Source organism: Achroia grisella, unplaced genomic scaffold (assembly GCF_030625045.1).
Source record: "Achroia grisella isolate CSIRO2021 unplaced genomic scaffold, CSIRO_AGI_Agris_v1 utg567, whole genome shotgun sequence".
Classification (NCBI taxonomy): domain Eukaryota; kingdom Metazoa; phylum Arthropoda; class Insecta; order Lepidoptera; family Pyralidae; genus Achroia; species Achroia grisella.
In genome coordinates, this window is record NW_026712947.1 from 454,630 (window position 1) to 477,214 (window position 22,585).

Below are 22,585 nucleotides of genomic sequence, written 5' to 3' on the forward strand. Positions count from 1 at the left end.
GTCCGAAACTAAAATCAGTGCAAATATTGGAACAATAAGGTGGAAGTAAAAACGCCTCGGCAAGAAGCGATTCAGGTATCTCCCCACCACTGCTCTAATATTTCGCTAGATTTTAGCGTAAATTTAGTCGTTTACCCCTTTCTCTGGTATTAATTTAGTTTATTATCGGCAGGTATATATTGTTGACCAAATTGTGACCACATTAAAGAATTAATTATATATTGTAATTATTGTTCATAGAGTACAACATATATAGCTATTATTTTGATCAGGTATAGGTAAATATCAATAAAACCCTTAAGGTATGGTCTAAATTTTATTATTTAAATAATTATACTTAATAAAAAAATGAGTAACAAAGATTATTATATTTAGACATAATTTTTGTTTAACGATGTCTACATAGACAAAACATTTTAAATAATTTAATAATATAAAATTGTTATGATAATTAGGTTAGGTTAAATATTTTAAACGGACTTAAAATATAACCCTTTTTATAAAATAATAATTAATTACTCTAGCAATATTAATAACAAAAATTAAACAACAGAAACTTAAACTTAGATAGGTACGTATTTAAAACTAAATACAAAATTTAGCATAGACAACTTTGTATTCAATTTATATTTTTTTATATAAAACTTTATATTCTGATTATTATTATTATACAATTTTTTTATATTCATCTCTAACATTTTAGAGATTGATTAAAAAATAATACATTATAATAATAATCAGTATGATATTTTTTTAATCTGAAAGAGAGCAAAACAAATTTTCTTTGAGGTTACTCAAAGCTGACCACCCGCTTACTAAAGCAGGTGAAGTATTCCGTCTAGTTTCTACTTAATTTAGTTAATCAGATATATTTTATTTATCTATAAAGATTTTGGCTATATAATATGCCAATACCCTAAAATTAAAAAAAAAGTTATAATAATAAAATCGAAATTAAAATAAACATAGAACCAGCCTATTGTACTTTGTTTAATTTATTATAGTTTTGGCATGCATTATGAACATATATAATTTATGAAGTTTATTTTTAAAATATTTTTATTAGGTACAAGTTACAACAATTTAAATAGGTCATTTCATGAAATTATTAGTCCAAGAGCTCGTAAACCCTATGAGTGACAGACATTTTAAGAGTAGCAGTGGTGGGGACCAGTATCGCTCCTAGATTTCTGTGTGTAGTGAAATTAGGGTGATTACACATGAACCGGCTCAGCTGATTTTACCTATCCTACAATTGCCCTAATTTTAGTGTCGTGTGGAAGCCAGTTCCACAGGCTATAGATTATAGTTATATGCATCACAGATATCGTTACCCACAGGTTTACGCGCTCTCAGTTTATGTACACCTAAGAATATATCCTACATAGTTTGTAACAGTATCGCACGCTTTATACTAAAATTACAACTCAAAAATTTTGGAAATGGACTCTAATTATATTATCTTAAAGTCGTTTTTCAAAAATTTGTTTTTTACATTGAATGCCATTTAGTTTTGAGTGAATGAAATTTATTCTTAAATATTATATAAACAATTAACTGAACAATTATAAAATTTGGAAATTAGACTTTAATAGTTTTAAATTAAAGTTGATTTTCATCACCTGCATTTAATACAGTTTAGTATTGAGCGTGCGATATTTATTCATTGTTCTTATATAAATATAGCAACATTTAGGTTTTGTGTGAAGAAACAGTTAGGAGGCGTTCAGTTGACTCCGTTGATGGCGAGGTCTTCCCGCTGGTCGTACGCGGACCGCGGTGGGATTTTTTCCCGCTCCTCGTTTCCCGCCAAAAATATGGCCAGGTGTTCCTAAAAAAACATTTTAAAACAAATTAAATCAAAACTCAATTATTCATTAAAAATACGGTTATTCACCATTTTAAATAGAATAAAATCAAAACTCATTTATTCCTTAAAAATATGGTTATAAACATTGGAAATCAAATCATTGATTCATTAAAAATAGGGTTATCGAACATTTTAAATGAAATCAAATTAAAGTTCATTTATTTCATTAAATTTGTGGGACATTTTAATCGTTTATGAACATTACAATCATTTTTTTATTTATAATATCCATTTTATTTGGATTTATAAATTCTTAGGCTGTTAGGACTGTTTTATATTGTTATAGTATGTTTATAACTTTGAATTCATTTTCAACCAAAATATGGTTTCAAGGTATGTTGTAGAAATTTTGTTTTCTGTTTTGTTAAAAATTTACGATGGAAAAAACATCTATTAAAAAAAACCTGGCCGCGATAGGTGTACGTACCAGGTAAGTCTTGGAGGTGGCCTGCAGGTGTTGGAGGAGCGCCCGCAGCCTGGTGCGCCAGCCGCGGACCTCCGCCAGCGCGGTCTCCACCGGCACACTCTGTTTGTACCACAAATGTTTATTTATTTCATAACTAGCTGTGCCCGCGTCAAACTTATAGCCCATATGTTATTCTGATATATAAGCTATATTACTGTAAAGTTTCATCGAAATCCGTTCAGTAGTATTTGCGTGAAAGTGTTAACATCCAACCATACTCAGAAACTTTCGCGTTTATAATATTGTAATAAGATAAGATATGTAGGTACATTTTAAAATAGCAAATAACTTGCCCGATTAATATTTACTAATATTATAAATACGAAAGTAATTTTGTCTGTCTGTCTGTCTGTCTGTCTGTCTGTCGCGCTTTGTTAGTATCACACACAGCATACCCTCATCAGTTGTTTGATGACCACAATGTGTATTTGATACATAATTTTGTTTGATATATGATAGCGTAGCGGCTTTTGTATTGATTGCCGCATGCATCCTTATGTAAAGTGCGAATACTGTAACTACCATATAGTAATTTTTGTAGCTGTGACGTGGTCGTGTGGAATGAGTAGTCATGCTCACTAAAATGTCCAGACATGTGGCGGCGTGGTGGGCCAGGTCAATGGGCTCCTTAAAATATGGTCGAGCGCAGTGATGGCTGGCTCATCCGTCATACTCGTGAAAAGAGTGCTGATTGTTTTGACTTGTATGCTCTTATCACTACGACTTATTTAATCTTATTGCATATTTATATTTGACCCAAAAAATTAGTGCTTGTTGGTAGTTTGTATTCACACGTTTCGACTTGTAAATGTAAACTTACAAGGATTATTTATTTAAAAGAGCAACACACAAGTTTCTTGTGATGAGACAGCTTTCCGAACGAGTGGTAGATAAAAAACAAATTGTTATGAATATTCAAAAGTGCTTAAATTAAGTTTATTTGAATAAATGATTTTCTATTCTATTCTATTCTAATTTGTAGGTACATTTAAAAATAGCAAATGACTTGCCTGGCTAATCGTTACTGATATAATAAACCGAAACTAACTTTGTCTCGCTTTCACGCCAAAACCACTGAGGGTTCGGCGAAGATGTAAAGGCCAGCTGCGGCCTGCATTAGAGTAGTCCGAAAAAAAACTTATATTATTTCGCAATATTAACATTTCAATTTATATTTAATATTTCACTAAAAATCAGTTCGCATTTAGTCATCAAGAACGCCACGCGTATTCATTTATCATTAATCAGTTTTAATAATAATAATAATAATCTCAGGACAATTCACACAGCGCCGTCTAGACCCAAGTTAAGCTATGGGTACTAGATAACTGATAGAAATACATAGATTTTTTTTTTGTATATACATACATATTATACATAGAAAACAACCAGACCGATACAAACAATCATACTCATGAATACAAATGTTTGTGCTGTGCGAGGAATCGAACCCGCGACCATCGGATGTAAAGCGGTGTGCTAGACCGCTATACCACCGAGGTCGTCTTAATAATTAATAGTATCATTTTTATTAATCTGAATCTTTTATAGTATCGGTACAGTAGTAACAGTACAGGTTGTCAATTCAATTCAAAATATTTTTAGTCACGTAGGTCTATTACAGACTTATAATATGTCAAATCTACCGTCAGTTCGGAATGATTTTGATATGAGAAGAACTGACAAGAAACTCTGCTCGTATTCTTTGTCCGATTATTTTAATATTCACAGCTATCTGGTCAGCCATTTTTCTTTTTAATATATGAACTGTGGTTACCTTGAGTAGAGCGTCGGCTGTTGCGGACAAGTGTTTGGTGATGACCGACAGTCCCTGACGTACGTTTCTGTTACAACAACACAAATACAAGTTAGATTGAGTGGTAGAATAAAAAATATGACTATTCAAAATTGTTTGTATTCAGTTTATTTGAATAAAGAACCTGCCGTGATCAGTCTGAATATAAAATCGATTCCATTTGTAGTACTGGTATTCAGTTTGTTTGAATAAAGAATATTTCTATTTCTAATTAATTTGATGTTCAAAATAACCTGTCGTGATAGTTCTGAATATAAAATCGATTTCATTTGTAGTACTGGTATTCAGTTTATTTGAATAAAGAATATTTCCATTTCTAATTAGTTCGTTATTCAAAATAACCTGTCGTGATAAGTCTGAATATAAAATAGTCTCTTTTGTCCAGTACTACAAATTCAGTTTATTTGAGTAAAGAGTATTTCTATTTCCATTTCTAATTGATTCGATGTTGAAAGTAACCTGTTGTGATCAGTCTGAATATAAAATAGTATCTTTTGTAGTACTGGTATTCAGTTTATTTGAGTAAAGAATATTCCTACTTCTAATTGGTTCGATGTTCAAAAGTTATGTTCGAAAGGTTATGTCGAGATCAGTCCGAATAAAAAATCGATTCCATCTGTAGTACTGGTGGCAATCGATTTTTACATGTTCTTTTGAAATTGTAATATATTATTACGAACCTGGGCAAATCAGTGTGAGTATAGTTGACGAGGTGAACCATTTTCCTAGCGGTTTCGCGCGCGAGCAGCACCATCAGCTCCTCGACAGTGGCTGGCCGCGCCTGGTTCTCCGGCTCCGGTTGGCTCAACGATGCGTACAGTTCTTTAGCCTTCTTCCACGCCAGTGCTGGATCCGTTGCAATCTTAAAATAAAAATATGAAATATTTAGTTCTTAAATATATATATTTCTTAGTATTTTAATTACCCTTAGTGGTACTTATTCCACAAATTAAGTGTTCACAAGAGGAAATTCCTGTGAGAAACAATAGAATCTATCTATCCACACTTACAAACTGCCGCGTACATTTTACGCTGTACCTGCGATTTCACCCGCGTAATATTTATAACCTATAAGTTGTTTTAATGTATAAGCTATATTACTGTAAAGTTTCATCAAAATCCGTTGAGCATACTCACAAACTTTCGCGTCTATAATATTAATAATAAGATAGTAAGGTACTTTAAGAAATAACTCACCAATTCAGCAACGTACACAAGCACGTGGATCTGCTCCTTGATGGCTTTGGCTTCGGCCAGCGCCTGCCTGGTGAGGCGGCGCTGCAGCTTCCTCCGTAGGCGGGCGCCGTGCTGCACGGCCTGCGCGGCCCTCGCGCGCCCCGACTCCCCCTCCGGGCCCTCCCCGTCCACCGAGGGGGCGCTCACTACGATCACCACTACAGTAAGACCGCAACACTAGCTAAGTGTGTCACTTGGATTATCATTACATAGTATAAAAAAAGTCGCTGTCGCTGTCTGTTCCTATGTATGTTTATATCTCTAAAACAACGCAACGGATTTAGAATTTTTTTAATAGATAGGGTTATTCTAGAGGAAGATTTATATATATATAATATATGTACACCCGGGCGCAGCTGGGGCGAGTAGCTAGTCATAAATAAATAAATCTATAATACAATAACATAAATCTATACATTTATGTAAGTGTATATATATACAGATTTAAATTAAATTAAGTACACAGATAGTCTAGACCCTGAAAAAGGAGAGCTACTTTTTAATGCGAAAAAGGGTGGTAAGGGGTTGAAAGGTTGCATGGAAATATTGTCATTTTTATTGTTAGAAGTTTGAAACGTATTGTTTAAGCTGTTGATTAAATATAAATAAATTCATTAAGGCGGACGATGTCGCGGGGACATCTAAACTTTATATATAAAAATTACGGGAAACGTTTGTTCACGATGGACTACTAAACTGATTGCCAATTTTATTTGCATATTGTGTACAATTTGATCCAAGTCGAAAGATAGGATAGCTTACATCTCAATTTATAGTCGCAATATTATTCTATTCAAAAACCTTAGGCGAATCAACGCGTGGCTGTGTCTGCTAGTTTTAATAAAAGTCTGTCTTATATTTCTGGAATTAAATACCTATAAAACATTTATAAATATGAGCAAATTCATTATCGGTGTTCCAAAATGTTTTCGCCGTTTTATCGAGTGACCAAGGTTCTTTGATCTTTTATATTTCCTGTTAGTGCAACTTAAAATAGACTGGTGATACAAATGAGTCATTTATATTGTGGAAAATAATTTGCTTCCTAATGTAGGTACCAGTATAAAGTCCGTAAGAGCTCGGTGGTCGAGCTGCATCGTGATAATACACCTAATTTGTCGTGTCTGGTCGTGATAAGCAGTTTAGAATCCTCTGTTATCGTGAACCCTATTAGAATGATTGACAAATGTGCATCCGCTTGCAATTAAATATGAACTTTATGTTCTCCTCCCAACGCATAATTTACTCTGACTTTATGGCTGCTCCGATAAAATTTATTAGACGTCTAAGCGGGCGCTAGAAATAGGTTCATGTTTCGAGATAAAGTCTTGTAACCTAACTTAAACTAGTTTCGTGTCTCGGCTTCACGCGTTGTCTTCATTTAAGACAACGCATCGCAAATATTGACGCTAGAAATCTCTCTCTAGAAATTATTAGGCAATTACAAATCATTTGGGGCTGATATTTAGGTATTAAATTTTTCATATCTTTCACATCATATACATTGTTCTCGTTACACCATTGATTAACTTTTGTCACAGATACTGACAGTAGATTTGACACATCATAAGAGTCTGTAATAGACCTATGTACATGAATAAAGATATTTTGAATTTTGAATTTTAGAGAAAATATCTCAAAATAGCCGAAACAATAAATCGCACGAATAGATCCGGCTCGAAGGACCAAAATATAACGAATCGATGTCTAAATGATGAAAACACGTAGATTTGGATAGCATAATTACGACGAAAAGTATTCGTATTTAGATGGGGACATAGGGCGATCGATGTGAACATCGCCCGCCCCGGTACTGCCTCGTCTTTCCTTAGTATTCACGGGGACTATATAATTTTTATTCGTCATTACTTCACGTCATAAATATTAATGCATAATATTACAAATGGGTAAGTATATATGTCTATTCGTTTTCAATACACCACTGAACAGATCTTTTTTAACTTAAATATATACTGTATTAGAAGCATATAGGTACCTAGTCAATATATCTAAAAAGAATCTGATGAATTCGCGGATAAAAACTGGGCTATAAATGATAAAAAGAATTGTTCAATTCCGGCAGAATAAAAAAACTAAGACATATTTTTATTATATATATATATATATATTTAGACCTATATATATATACATTGTCACGCAAATTTTTTATATATATAAATTATATATGTCAAATCAAATCAAATCCTCAATTAGTCGCTTATGAACGTAACTTTTTTTGTTAGTATTTTTTGCCTACAATTCAATTCAATTGAGAAGAACTGGCAATAAACTCAACTGAATTTCTTTTTTTTCTAAAGCCACTTTATTTATACATATACCTACGAGTAATAGGATATAGGTATCGCAAGTACATAGGTGGCTACCTATACATTTTGTTTGTGCGCTTCAAGTCACAGGTCAAGATGTCGGGGTGTCAAATCCTGTATCATTATCAAATTGAGTCATTGACTGTGATAAGCGAGACACGACGCTCCAATTACAAATCAAAACATGGATTTCCTACAACGGGAGTGCTTAACGCCCAGTGGTCTAGCGGTTTAACACACAGCTTTACTTCCGATGGTCGCGGGTTCAAACATTTGTATTGATGAGTTTGGAATCTTGAGCACTATTTTTAACGCAGTCGTCTTCCCGTCTCTGGCCATATGCCATACCATAATAATAAAAATAAGATGCAGTATTAATAATAATCTCAGGACAATTTACACAGCGCCATCTAGACCCAAGTTACGTTAGCTAAAGCTTGTGTTATGGGTACCAGATAACGGATACAAATACATAGATTTTTTTAGTAAATACATACATATTATACATAGAAAACACCCAGACCGGTACAAACAATAATAATCATGAATACAAATGTTTGCACCGTGCGAGGAATTGAACAGCGACCATGGGAAGTAAAACGGTGAGTTAAACCTCTAAGTTGAACTGTCCAGGTTATTATTTACGAGGCATTAGAATTTATTTTGGTATGTTTTGCTATGTAATTCTAGAAGTTATGTTGAGAATTATCGATCGATAACAGTGATTTGAATATTTCAATTATAAGTTAGATAAGATACAATGTACATTATCACTGTATTTAGATATTTAAAAATAGAGATTGCTACTGTTAATGTGAATAAGTATTAATACATGGCGTTTTTTATCGCATCCGTCAGACAGGAGTTGGTCTTCAGCCGCTCCATAAGTCCTTCCACAGGTTTGGAGTGCCATCTGCACTCGCCCCCTATCGTCCGGTGAAGCTGTAACGGCCAGCTGCGGCCAACAGCTTTAGAGTAGTCCTAAAGCCTCTTGAGCAGCGCGTTTCTTAGAATGATATCGGTAACTCCAGTATGTTTTTCTCATGATTTTGAGAAAAACATATTACGCCGAACCCAAATAAATGGGATAAGCGAGCAGATGATAATGAATGTGTACTGGTAAGTAGTCTATTGTAGTTTGGATGATAATAGAGAACAGTTCTCAAGCATTTAGCTAACTGCCGCTCACTGCTGGTACTAATTCGCAGATTAAATATATCTACTGTAAATACTTTTACAAAGTTTTATCCTTATATATTTTTCTTCTATATATCACACATACTTATAATTCATCAATTTAACTGATTCTTCATTTTAGATATTTAAATTCATTACCAATGCTATTTCTTTGTTTCTTTTTTTCAAGCTCCACTGAAAATCAGCGCTGTATTTACACGCTGCGGCACCAACTGAGTGGAAGCCTTTTCAGCATAGCGAAATATTAATTTTTAAGTTTTCTTTTTTGCTGTATAACTCTTTTTTATGCTGAATATTTATTATTATTATTATTATTACTGAGAAGCTGCACTAATATTAGATATGCGAATTTGTCTGTCTATCTGTCTAGTATCTTGTTCAAGAATAGATAATTATATACATATTTTGATACAACCTCCCTATATTCATGAATATATAGTCTATTAATTTTCTGTTCATGCGTTTTAAATAAACACTCACATTATTTCTGAGTAACCTATAAATATGGGTAATTAATGTTAATTTCCGACAGTGCTATAACCCTATTTAAAATTTGTAAATAGCTGGCAACGTATGTAATGTACAGTTTTTAAAAATTTAGCACTATCGGTATGACCATAGTTTGAGATAAATCCAGTAAAAAGTACTTACCATCAGACGCATCCTGATTGTCGGGTGGTAGATATTTGTCGACGTACTTGTCCGCGGTGGTAAGTGCGCGGTCGAGGGCGGTCGCCGTCACAGCAGTAACCCTGGAGTCCAGCACAGCTGTGCCTAGCTGCTTCACGGAGTCTGCGCGACGGAGCACGAAACGCCGGGTCTCGGAATATATCTAGCCAGGAAGACAAAACGTTATTGTAATGACAAACAACTACTCTAATGCTGTTGGCCGCAGCTGGCTTTTACAGCTTCACCGAACGATGTAGCAGACTTTACAGCGTGTGCAGATGAATAGAATAGAATAGAATAGAAAATCATTTATTTAAATAAACTTACACTGAAGCACTTTTGAATAGTCATTACATTTTTTTTTAATCTACCGCTCGTTCGGAAAGCTGTCTCATCACAAGAAGAACTAGCAAGGAAGACAAAACGTTAGTGTGTGTACAAACCACCAATTAGCACTAATTCAATTAAATACTCAAAAAGAAAAAATATTGACTACATAACCAACTGGTTAAACAATTAATAAGAGGAAATCAGTCATAATGATTGTTGGACCGCAGCGTTGTATGACGGATGAGCCAGCCATCACTGCGCTCGACCATATTTTAGGGAGCCCAATCACGCCGCGCCGACAAGTCTGGACATTTTGTAGCATGACTTAGACCACGTCAAAGCTACTCACAATTGCCATCTGATAGTTATAGTATTCACGCATAAGAATGCATGCGGATGGCGCTCATTTCTAAAATCAATCAATTAAATCAAGAAAGCAATGAGAAAATAAAATTATAACGTTGTATGCTAATAAACTAATTATTTACTTGATATATGGAGCGGCTGACTTATGGAAGGCCAACTCCCGTATGACGGATACGAATTTAGTCTGAGGGCTCCGCTAGGGGTTCGAACCTCGGCTCAGGCCATCGTAATTTCGATCCCGTTTGAATTGGACGGGGGATCGATCGGAGTTGAGGATAATAAAATGAGCATGAAGTCATGTCTGGTAGCCCATCTTGGCAAATGGCAATTTACCGCTAGGTTTCCAGGTGGAACCGCGTAGATATCAACTTCATATGGTACTCTGCTAGTAATCATTAATAATCGTTTTCCACCCGGACTAAGATGTTATGCCACCATGCTTAAAAAAATCACGCATCCCTCGTGAATGACTGGACCGACTCCGCTAATTCTTTTTTTGTTGGATTTATTACTGTCGGGAGAAGATTCATTTGGAAGAAAAAATTAAGATAGTTGCGCGGAACATTTATATCTAAATATATATAATTCAAAGGACTGACTGACAAGTGATCTATCAATGCACAGCCTAAACCGCTGAACGGATCGGGCTGAAATTTGGCATGCAGGTAGATGTTATGACGTAGGCTTCCGCTAAGAAATGATTTTGATTAATTCTACCCCCAAGGGGATAAAATAGGCGATGAATGTTTGTATGAAACTTTGTCAATTTTAAACCGATCGGGCTGAGACTTTGCATGCATAAAGCTACTATAAATAACGCGATAATATAAATTAACGTGAGCGAAGCCGCGGGCAAAAGCTAGTTTGTATATATATACATATATAAAATGTTTGTCCAATTTAAACAGCGTAGCACGTACATTTGTATTCAATAGTATGATTGTTTGTATCGGTCTAGGCGATTTATATGTATATTAAGTATGTAGAAAATAAATGTTTTTATATCAGATATCTAGTACTTAACACAAGCTCTGCTTAACTTGGACCTAGATGGTGGTGTGTGAATTGTAAAAAATTATGAAGATGTAGTTTAATTTCCTTTTTTTGCCGAGTTGATTATTTTTATATTATCTTGTTAGAAGTCTTAGACTACGTTATTTATTGCGTTGATATCTGATTATTGTTGATCTACATTGAACTAGTACAGAGCTATTCTAGAACAATCATGTAGTTGAGACTAAAGATTATCAGAACACGAAAATATGATTGACCTGTGAACTTACGATAGCTAATAACATGTAATAATTAGCCGCAACCACATATTAACGAAGTGTAGAGTCGAGATTAGTTTTTTAAAGCTCAGATGCGACCCCTTTATCGTTTTTTCAACCGACATTAAAAAAGTGGAGCTAAATCGACAGTATTTGTATATGTGTAAATCTTTTTTATGCATGAAGCGAATATGATAATTTATTTTTATATACATTTTGTTATAAAAACTGGACTTTTATTACGATGAAATGTTTGAGATTCTCATATTTAGACTCCGATAGTTTTAATTAGTAGTTTGTGTACTAACTAAAACTAATTTATTGGAGTTTAAATATGAGATACACAACAAATTGAGTAACTAAATAAGACTAAATCAGCCGTAGATAATAGAGCAGACCAATTCATACAAGCAGCACTTGTATAAATGAATAGAGTACATCAGCCATAGAGAATAGAGCAAGTCCCTCCAAGCAGCCGTTGTATGAGTAAAAGTACGCTTAATAAATACCTTACCTAATTAGGAACTATCTACCTATCTAATTATTAATATCTACCTACCTATTTATTAATTAGATTATATAAGAGACCATTTGCTCAAACTACCTATTAGTTACCTAAAATAATATAGTTTGTTAATACCAATTATAATTAATAGTAGATATCTAATATTATAGTGATACTTGTAGATACGGAAAGTTTTATTGTGCAATTATTCATTATTATTTTAGAATAGGTCATTATCATGAAATATATATATATAGGAATATCAGTCTAAATTATAATAATAATAGATGTTATTATTGTAAACGCAATGAATTTCCAATTACAACATTTTTTAAGAAATATAGTTTACACTTTAGTATAATTATATTATCTGTGGTATAACTAACTAATTTAGCTCATATCGTAAATATCAGAAAAACAGAAGAAGGGAAGAGAAAATGACAGAAATAATACTTACTAGTCCAGTAAAATTTTAAATTAAACATGTTGTGACCAGTTTTTTTTATAAAAATAAGTCCGTCATGTATTTGCGGATATTTTGATAATATTCAGAAATAAATTTTGATTTAAGTTGACGGGATGGGGGTGGTTTCTTACCGTTATCGAGTTATTTTGAAAGAATCGCGTTTTTCCACCGTTTTTTAATTTTTTCATCCCTTTCTCGTTAGCATAAATCAAAATTTCTTTCTAAATATTATTATTCACGTATTTGTGGACTTATTTCTGTATATTGCGCCAAAACTGGTCACATTATGTTTAATTAAAATTTTACTGGGCTATACGGTTAGGCCATTTATACATTGCGTCACACGTTTGTCACCTGTGTGACAAAGTGTGACATTGCAGCTGTACAATGCAACAGCAATGGGCGGGAGATTGGTACTGTTATGTAATATTACCTTATCTGTGGTACTTTTAAGTAATTGTACATACTGTCAACAAGAGTTTGTTAAAAAAATATTTCCTTTTGTAATAAATATATTGTAGTGTTTTTATTTTTAGTATTCGTCATACTTGAGAACGGTTGCTGCTTGTACTGGTCTGCTCCGATAACTATGACTGATTTATTTTGTCACTCAAGTAACTATTCATTATGAAATTGATTAAATAAAATATGAAACCAAATTCTTAATAATATAATTTATCATTCATCATCATTTATTTAAGAGGCCTTTCACATTTTTTGGCCTAAAAGCAGTGTCTTTGGGGTTCTGGTTCTAAGAAATTAAGAGTCGGATATACATTTTGATTCCTGAATTATATAGATAGATATCTAATCTTAAAAACAACATCTTTGAAATGTTAATTTTCTCTTTGTTAGTCTTCCTAATTTCTAAAATAGTTTATTCAAAAACGCTAAATGACAGAAGTTTGGGGTCGTCGTTCATTAATAAACAAACATAAATTGATATGATATCTTTACTAAAACTTGATAATTACTTTATAAATTGAGACAGCATCGTCCTTTTTTTCATTTTCAACTTAAATATCTAAAAAATTGATCATAATTAAACCCGAAATTTCAACAAAACTTTGCCATAATCATTTCTAATTTTCTCATAAATACAACGAAATTTTTGCATAAAAAAAACATAATAATAAAGTTAATATACTTGTAAATTAGAAATATGAAAAAAAAATATAAGTTTCTAAAAAAAAAATAAACAATAATAATAATTTAAAGTTGTATAAATTCCGTTGCGCCAAAAGTAAATTCTCAGTGGCGCGCTAGCGCTCGTCGAGGTAGGACCTATGCCATTTTTTACAACACCGCTAAGATAAGACATTCGTCAGTGAACATTAGTATAGAGCGACTAAACCATTTTGATAATTTAAGTAATATTTAATTAATTTTGCTAATATATACTTATTTCTACGAATATTAATTTAAAGTTGTTGTTAAATATATATATATAATATTTATTTTAGCATGCCAAGACAAAAGTACAGTTATGCTACAAATAAAACCTACCTACCCTGCTGGACTATGAAAAGCACAAGAGCATGGTATTTCGTCACACTAATGGCAATTAATTGTTAAAATTAAAAAAGAGAACATTTTAGTATTTTTAAAAATAACGCTTATCTGAGAGAAAAATGTAAGAAAATGTAAACCAATTTTACTCTATGTTTATTTTGTAGTTTTTTTCTAAATTAAAATAGGGTTATTGTTTCAAATTCAAAAATTCAAAATTCTTTATTTAGATAACACCATTTTAAAATTACATTATACAGTTGTTGAAGACTCCTTTTAAGCATAAAGATGCCTGTGCCAGGAGGCTCCGCTCTTCCATACCTTATATCACCACTTTTGTAAAATGTTTCTTGTTTATTATACTATAAATAATTAGTTATATAATTCAATTTTAAAGTACATACATTATAGGAAACATTGTATTCAATCTATCTTAAAAATTCTCTCTAATAAATAGGAATATATATACATATGTGTGTGTGTGTGTGTGTGTGTGTGCGTGTGTGTGTGTGTGTGTGTGTGTGTGTGTGTGTGTGTGTGTGTGTGTGTGTGTGTATGTGGGTGTGTGCGTGTGTTTGTGTGTGAATGTAATCTTGCACAACAGTTTTAGCATTGATAACAATGATGCAGCAGTAATTCAGTTTTATTATAATTTAATGTTTTTATCCAATCTATTAGTATATTTTTACATTCACGATAATTTTTAGGGTATATAGCTATCTTTTCATTTATTGTATTATACAAGAGTGCAGTTTGCTTTTCACATTGTATACTCGCGAATTTGGTTTTCGTTTTTGGCACTGATACAACTTTAAGTTTCCTTCTTTTATTTTCTAAAGCTGGGTCGTATGTAATTTGTTTATGCTTTTTTAAAACTGTTTTTAATATGTACAGTTTTCTCACAGACAAAAGATCCGTGATCCGGTATAAGTCATCAGTAGGAAATCGTCGGTTTTTCAAGTACATTACCTTGAGCAGAGCTCTTTGAGCTCTTTCTATTTCTAGGAAACGTGACTTGAACGCACCGCCCCATACAGGAATACAATATATAATTATGGATTGTACCAATGCCATATATATTTTATTTAAAAGATTGGGTGAGCTGTGTGGGGATGTCTGATTACTTGGTACAATATGCCTCAATGTTTTGAACATCCAAATAAACTTCCTAATCCTTGTGGAGACTTGTTCTATTTGGGGATACCAAGATAAACGCTGGTCAACTATAACACCTAAGTATTTTATATTACTCACTTTGTTTATAGTAGGGCAACTACACTTTATTCGCGGCGACTTAGATGCAGTGTTGGAAATAGCAGAACCATCTAATATCATAGAGTAAGAATTACAATTATGGATTTTAATATTGAAATCTTGTTCTGGCTGCGAGTTATTATAAATACCAAAACAAACGTAATTTGTTTTGCTAGTATTTAGGGTAAGAAGATTGTACTTTAACCACTTAGCAACTTTAGCCATACCAAGCTCAGTGTTCCTTTTTACAATACTCCAGGTAGGACCAGTGAAGACAATGACAGTATCATCGGCATAAGATAAAATTTTGGCATTATTTAAATTCATGTTGCAGAGATCATTAATATAAATAAGAAATAAAGTAGGTCCTAAGACACTTCCTTGCGGGACTCCACATGATACGTTTACATCTCCGCTGTTATGTTGCTCCAGTTTTACCCTTTGTTTTCTGTTATATAGGTAATCTTTGAATATAGAGAGTTGTAAACCTCTAACACCAATCCTTTCCAGTTTCTTCACAAGGACTGGTAGAGAGACAGTGTCAAAGGCTTTTTTCAAGTCCATGAAAACAGAGAGACATTTTCTCCCTTTATCAAGGTTATCTGTCACTAATGAACATAAAGACCCCACAGCATCCTCGGTCGATATTCCCTGCCTAAAACCAAACTGGAAAGTGGATATTATATTGTACTTTTCTAAATAATTTTGAAGTCTAGAGTTTAAAAGTTTTTCTAATATTTTTGCTAACACTGATATAACCGAAATAGGCCTATAGTTACTAATTTCGTCTCTCCGCCCTCCCTTATATATAGGAGTAACTATAGATTGTTTTAATGCAGATGGGAAGATACCTGTTCTAAAACAGAGGTTTGCTAAATGCGATATGATTGGAGTGATTTCCTTATTAATAAATTTTAAATAACTAGTTGAGATATTGTCCCATCCCGGAGCACTGTCTGACTTAAGATTAACAATGATACGATTTACTTCTTCAGGATCTGTGTCAATAATAACAAAGGATTGAGATTGGGTTGGTAGCTCGTTGAGAAATTTATCCAAATCGTTTTTTGTTATATCAGCCAGAACGTTCTCAGCCAGTTCTTTACCAATGTTAGCAAAATAGTTGTTTATGTAATTAGCAGATTCGTTTTTTGTTGACTTTATCTGCATTAGTTCATGATTAATTCTATTTGTTTTAGATGTGTAGGTTAATGATTTTATGTTTTTCCATAGCAGTTTATTATTTTTAACAGACTCCGATATTAAATTTCTTTCATATTTTCTTTTCAGTTTTTTAATGAGGTTATTACAATAATTTCTGTAACGCGTATATGTAATTTTTTTAATTAAATTATATGGGTCTTCTTTGGATTGTTTTTGTAGCCTATTACGGTTTCTAATGCATCTTAGTATGCCTGTGGTGATCCACGGCTTTATATTTCTTTTACTTTTAGGAATTTTTATAATGCTAGAATTTTCTTTAATTGATTCCATTAGTATTTTAATTAAATGGTTTGTTATATCATTAGGGTTATCTTTAAAAAGCAAGTCAGATAGATTTTTCTCTTGAATATATTTAAGAGCATTTTCAAAATTAACTTTGGTTCGGGTTTTGGATGTACATTGATGTGTTTTTACTTTGGATAGTGATAGAAAAGTTGTAAAGTGGTCAGTGGTGGTGGTTTGAAGAATAGCAATAAAAGCAGAAAACTTTTTATTTTTAATTTTTAACATAGTGTGATCTAGACAGTTCTGTCCACGTGTGGGTAAGGTATGTCCAGGTAAAATACCATAAGCAGATAACATATTTAAATAGTACGTCCTATTTTTGTATTCGTATGTGTTTTCTGTGTCTTTATATTTGATATTAATATTTATGTCACCAGTAATTATAATATTGTCCTGTGATTTCAGGGTGTCTAGGTGAGTACATAGCGAGTTAATAAAGTTTTCCGCATTATTCGTAGATGGGGACCGATACATGCATATAAGGGTATTATTTAGTACGTCCACCTGAATGCCCGTTGCCTCCGTTAATTTAACCTCCACTACATTACATTTTAAATTTTCTTTTATATAAACAACGACACCGTCACTCTGATTTAATTGATATGAGGTCGTGTAAGAGTTGTAGTTGTTTAGTTTCGGGATAGGTTTGTTATTATTAAGGTGACATTCGGTTAAAACTATAACATCAGGTTCAAAATTAAGGGTTGATAAGTTTATCAAAAAATCATTGAAATTACAGTATATGCTTCTAATATTTTGAGAAATTACTGTAAAGTCTGTTTTGTTCGTTTCATAAAGTTTGGAGAGGTCTGTACAGTCACATGTAATAGCTTTGGCAATATCCAAACTATCTATATGGTTTTGAGATTCTAATAAATTAGACATTAATTTGTAATACTAGTATAGAATACACAGTATGTCATATGATAGGTGGGGTTGTATTTATTATAATATGTATATATTTGGCCTAGTACAGCATTAATATGGCGTGTATACACTACAATATGTATGTTTATGTAAAAATTCATTATAGTGAAACGTTGTAAAAATTTGTTATTTAATTTAGATTTTGTCTTGTATACAATTATTGTTGTATAATTATTTATTTTTAATACATATGTGTAAATAAGTTTATAGTTATTTTGTACAATATGAGTATTTTCGTGATTATCAATTGTTGTGATCAATTGTAGAAACTTATGAAATAGTTGTGATATTAATTTTTGGTTTTGTGTACAAATTGTTTTGTATGTTATTGTATATGTATAATGTATAATTGTAAGTGTGTATGTGTAAATAAGTTTATTTTTATATTGTTTATAAAAATACCATTATTATTTTTACGTACATTTGTCTTGTGTTATATAGTGTATATCATCTAGTATGCAATGTGGATTGTAAATAAATTACCAAATTATATATAAATTATATTCCTTAATGTTTAGAGATATTTTATCCAATTTTATTTTATTTTACACAATACAGATATTTCTAAATTGCAGCTATTCTGTTATTATACTCGTTGGACTTTCATTACTGTACAGTTATGTCAAATAATTATACGTGTTTGGGTGAAAAGTCAACAACATTATAAATGTTTTTATTTAGAGACTAGCTTTTAGCTCGCGGCTTCGCCCGCGTGAATATGGGATATATAGGTTATCGCGCGTTTAAAGATCCATGTACAGTATTGGGACGTTATATATAAACCTTCCTCTTGAGTCTATCTATTCTGTCTATTAAATAACAACGAATCAAAATCTGCGTAGTTTTTTAAGATCAAAACATACATAGATCTATTACATGTGTAGATGATATTTTAACCGGAAATTGAAGCCGTTAAAATGGTATTGGCAGATCAGTTGGAATCATCGGTATTCTTGGTATATAAGCTGGTTGCCCAGCTAACGTACCGGTTATAATGGTCTACAATTAAATTGTCTTTCAATTCTTTAGTAAGCAATATATCCAATGGGACGCCATTGCATATGTTCGGCGGGCTTAAATTTCATGACTGGATCATGCTTTTGAGAAATTCCTTCCTCAAGTTTGAGCATTTAGTGTGGGAAATCACTATCTGTGCTTCCATAAAAATGAGCTCTCAAATTTGTCAGTAGTTTTAAACTTTCAATTAAAGTCCATAAGGGAGACGATGTTAATGACACAGAGAGTCTTTCAGAAATCTCCAGCAAAAGTATAAAAGTAATCCCGCCAATGAGAGCAGAGGTGTTTCTAAGGTCTTTTAAGGTTCTGTCCAAAATCTCTATAGCTCATGGTGATTTCATTACATATAATCAATGAGGCGTCTTATAATAATTTATAAAAAGGTTTGACATTAACAATTAATTATTTATCAAGAATCAAGAATCGGCCAACCAAGAACGAGAAGCTGCAATATCAGCCAATATCATGCGGCGACGTCAATGATGCAGGAACAGCAATGATAGCAGTTGAAGCTTTTGTTTTACAACTTAGAATGGCAAACAAGCTGACGGCTCTCCTGATGGAAAGGGGTAACCGTCGCCTATATACATGAGCAGTACCTGCCATGTTCATATCAGCACATTGTTTCCCTCATGCGTTGCCATTCCTGAAAACTCGGGTGTTATTTCCATGTACCTTGTAAATTCACTACCATATATATACACAGGTAGTCTATATAGATAGATATACATATACACAGATAGTATACCCTGAGAAAGGTCATAGACTACTTTATAGTGCGAAAAAAAGTATTGTAAGGGATTAAGCGGAGATGAAAGGTTGTATAAAAGTATCGTCATTGTTTAATTTAAACGAAGAAACTTTTTTAGGTTATAATCTGAATATATTTCCTTTATTTGGTCAATTTCATTATACCACGCTGACGAAGTCGCGGACACACCTAATATACATAATATACATATAAGGATGGGACCTTTAAATCAAAACAAAGCCTTGAAAACACAACTATTATATATAAATAAAATAATTATTTGCTAAGTATAATATTTAGAACAAGTGAATATGGCAATAATGTATCCGACTCTTACAATAAATTATATTGTATCTGTTGTGGGTAGTATACTTATTACTATGTCGACGGTAGTACAATAGTTATACCATTAAAGCAGTTGCCATCTTGACCTCTCGTTTACTTTACACAACATGGTGACAGCGGTGTATTAATTTAATAATAAATAGTATATTACCGGTTAGATTCGCTGTGTATAGTGAATTTTGAAAGTTATTTATAAAGCAAGTATAGTAAACATAAAAAAATGGAGCATGCGAGGCCTCCGTCAGAATTGTGTCTGGATGGCAGCCCCGTCAGCAGGGCTGACGCGTGGCAACGATGGAAAACGCAGTTTAAGTTGTTTTTAAAAGCATCGGGGGTGCATAAGGAGGAGCCGGGTGTGCAAGCTAGTCTGCTCATCAATTTAATCGGTGCTGATGGTTTCGACATTTATGAAACGTTCACTTTCGAGAGCGACGAAGAACGAGATGACATCAACATAGTGCTAAAAAAAGTTTGATATATATTTCGGAGTAAAAATTAATATAACGTTGGCGAGATATAACTTTTTTAGTCGTAACCAAGAACAGGGCGAGACTATTAGTCAATACGTAGTGGCGTTAAGACTACTGAGTAAAAACTGTGCTTTCGCATCGTTGGAGGAGGAATTGATTCGCGATCGCATAGTATGTGGAATTAGAAGCGGGGTTGTGCGGGACCGCCTATTAAGAGCGGAAGACCTGACCCTAGACAAAGCGATCAAGATCTGTGAAGCGGACGAGGTATCCGCCGACAGCAGTCGGTGCCTGGAGGCGCGCGGCGCCTGCGTGGCCGCGGTGGCGGTGCGCGGGGCCGGCGGCGCGGGCGGCGGGGCCGGCCGGCGGCCGCGCGGCGGTGGCTACGGTCGCGGGCGCTCGCGGGGCCGAGTGGCGCCCGCGCATATGCAAGTGCAGTGTCGCGGATGTGGTCGGAAATGCACGCCCGGGGCGTGCCCGGCGCAAAGTGTACAGTGTTTCATGTGTCATAACTACGGTCATTTCGCGAGAATGTGTGAGTCAGTAAGTGTAAAAAAAATGTATGACATCGACATGTGTGATGAAGCCGCGAACGGTGAGGAGCAGGATGACTGTGAGTTGTTTTTTATTTCTATGCTAACCGATGTGTCGGTGGCTAAGAACACGACGACTACGGCATCTCGTGACGAATGGTACGAACTTTTAAAATGTGACGGTGGTACCGAGAAATTCAAACTAGATTCGGGAGCCGATATAAATGTGTTATCATATGAACGATTTAAATCCTTAGGGTTTGTTGATTCGATCTTGGAAAATAGAAATAACATAAAATTACAATCTTATAGTGGAAATATTATACCTATAAGAGGAGTATGTAAATTAAGATGGTATCATAAAAGTTACAAATATGACTTGTTTTTTGCTATTGCTAACATACTTTGTGAAAGTGTGCTGGGCCGTCAGACGTGTATAAATCTGGGATTAATTAAGCGTTGTGATAGTGTTCGCATAAGCGATTATAATGATTTATTTGAAGGTTTGGGCTGTTTACCGGGTGAATACCATATCGTAGTGAATAGTTGTGTCCAGCCAGTGGTGAGCGCGCCGCGTAAGGTACCTCTAGCGTTGCAGGATAAATTAAGGACTGAATTAGACAGAATGACAGGACTGGGGGTTATAAGAAAGGTCAGTCACCCCACACCTTGGGTAAATTCAGTAGTGATAGTGGCGAAAAAAAATGGCGATTTGAGAATTTGTTTAGATCCGCGGCCTTTAAATTGTGCTATTCAGAGGGCTCACTTTCAGTTACCAACGGTTACGGAAATAGCTACGAAATTACAAGGTGCAATTTACTTCTCAGTTCTTGATGCCAATTCTGGTTTTTGGGCGATAAAACTAGATGAACCGAGCGCTGATTTATGTACTTTTAGTTCGCCTTTCGGACGTTATCAATATACTAGATTACCGTATGGTTTAAACTGTGCGCCAGAGGTGTTCCATGCAACGGTAAAACAGCTGTTAGAAGGCTTAGACGGTGTGGATTCTTTTGTCGATGACATTATCTGTTGGGGGCGGACAAAACAAGAGCATGATGATAGGTTACAAGCATTATTAGAGAGAGCACGTAAAATAAATTTAAAATTTAATAAAAATAAGTGTAAAATATGTGTACAGGAAGTCACATACTTAGGACATATTTTTAATAAAGACGGAATGAAACCGGACTGCTCCAAGGTCACAGCGATCAAAGAGATGCCCGTCCCTACTGACAAAAAATCGTTAGAAAGATTTTTAGGAGCAGTAAACTATTTGTCCAAATTTATACCAAATTATTCGGATAGAACATTTCCATTGACCGGTCTGCTGAAGAAAGATATTGAATGGATGTGGGGGAGTAGCCATCAGCGCGCGGTTGATGAATTGAAACATTTAATTAGCGTCGCGCCCGTGCTGGCGCTGTACGACGTGCGCGCACCCGTCGTGGTGTCGGTGGACGCGAGCGCGGTGGCGCTGGGCGCCGTGTTGTTACAGGCGGGCCGCCCCGTCGAGTATGCCTCGCGCACACTTACAGACACCCAGTCCCGGTATGCGCAGATCGAAAAAGAATCGCTAGCAATCGTGTTCGCTTGTGAGAAGTACCACCAGTATATTTATGGTAAGAAAAATGTAATTATCGAAACTGACCACAAACCATTAGAAAATATATTTAAAAAACCATTGCAATCGGTCCCAGCACGCTTGCAACGTATGTTGCTACGACTTCAGGGTTACGATTTGAATGTTA

The 22,585-nt window shown here is 34.1% G+C and overlaps 1 protein-coding gene across 2 annotated transcripts in view; it reads right to left on the reverse strand.

Annotated features, from left to right (window-relative positions):
• Positions 1-1,655: 1,655 nt before the first annotated feature.
• LOC131848722 (lipid storage droplets surface-binding protein 1) overlaps positions 1,656-22,585 on the reverse strand; it is a 46,650-nt gene continuing 25,720 nt past the window's right edge. The window contains exons 4-9 of one of the 2 annotated variants that reach the window (XM_059198659.1): positions 9,564-9,744; positions 5,350-5,534; positions 4,833-5,014; positions 4,114-4,180; positions 2,298-2,396; positions 1,656-1,831 (exon numbers count right to left, since the gene is read on the reverse strand). In XM_059198659.1, the coding sequence (XP_059054642.1) occupies positions 1,727-1,831; positions 2,298-2,396; positions 4,114-4,180; positions 4,833-5,014; positions 5,350-5,534; positions 9,564-9,744 (819 nt within the window). In that variant the 3' untranslated portion in view covers positions 1,656-1,726. Of the gene's footprint in view, positions 1,832-2,297; positions 2,397-4,113; positions 4,181-4,832; positions 5,015-5,349; positions 5,547-9,563; positions 9,745-22,585 lie in introns of both variants that reach the window. The other variant, XM_059198658.1, reaches the window with a different exon arrangement.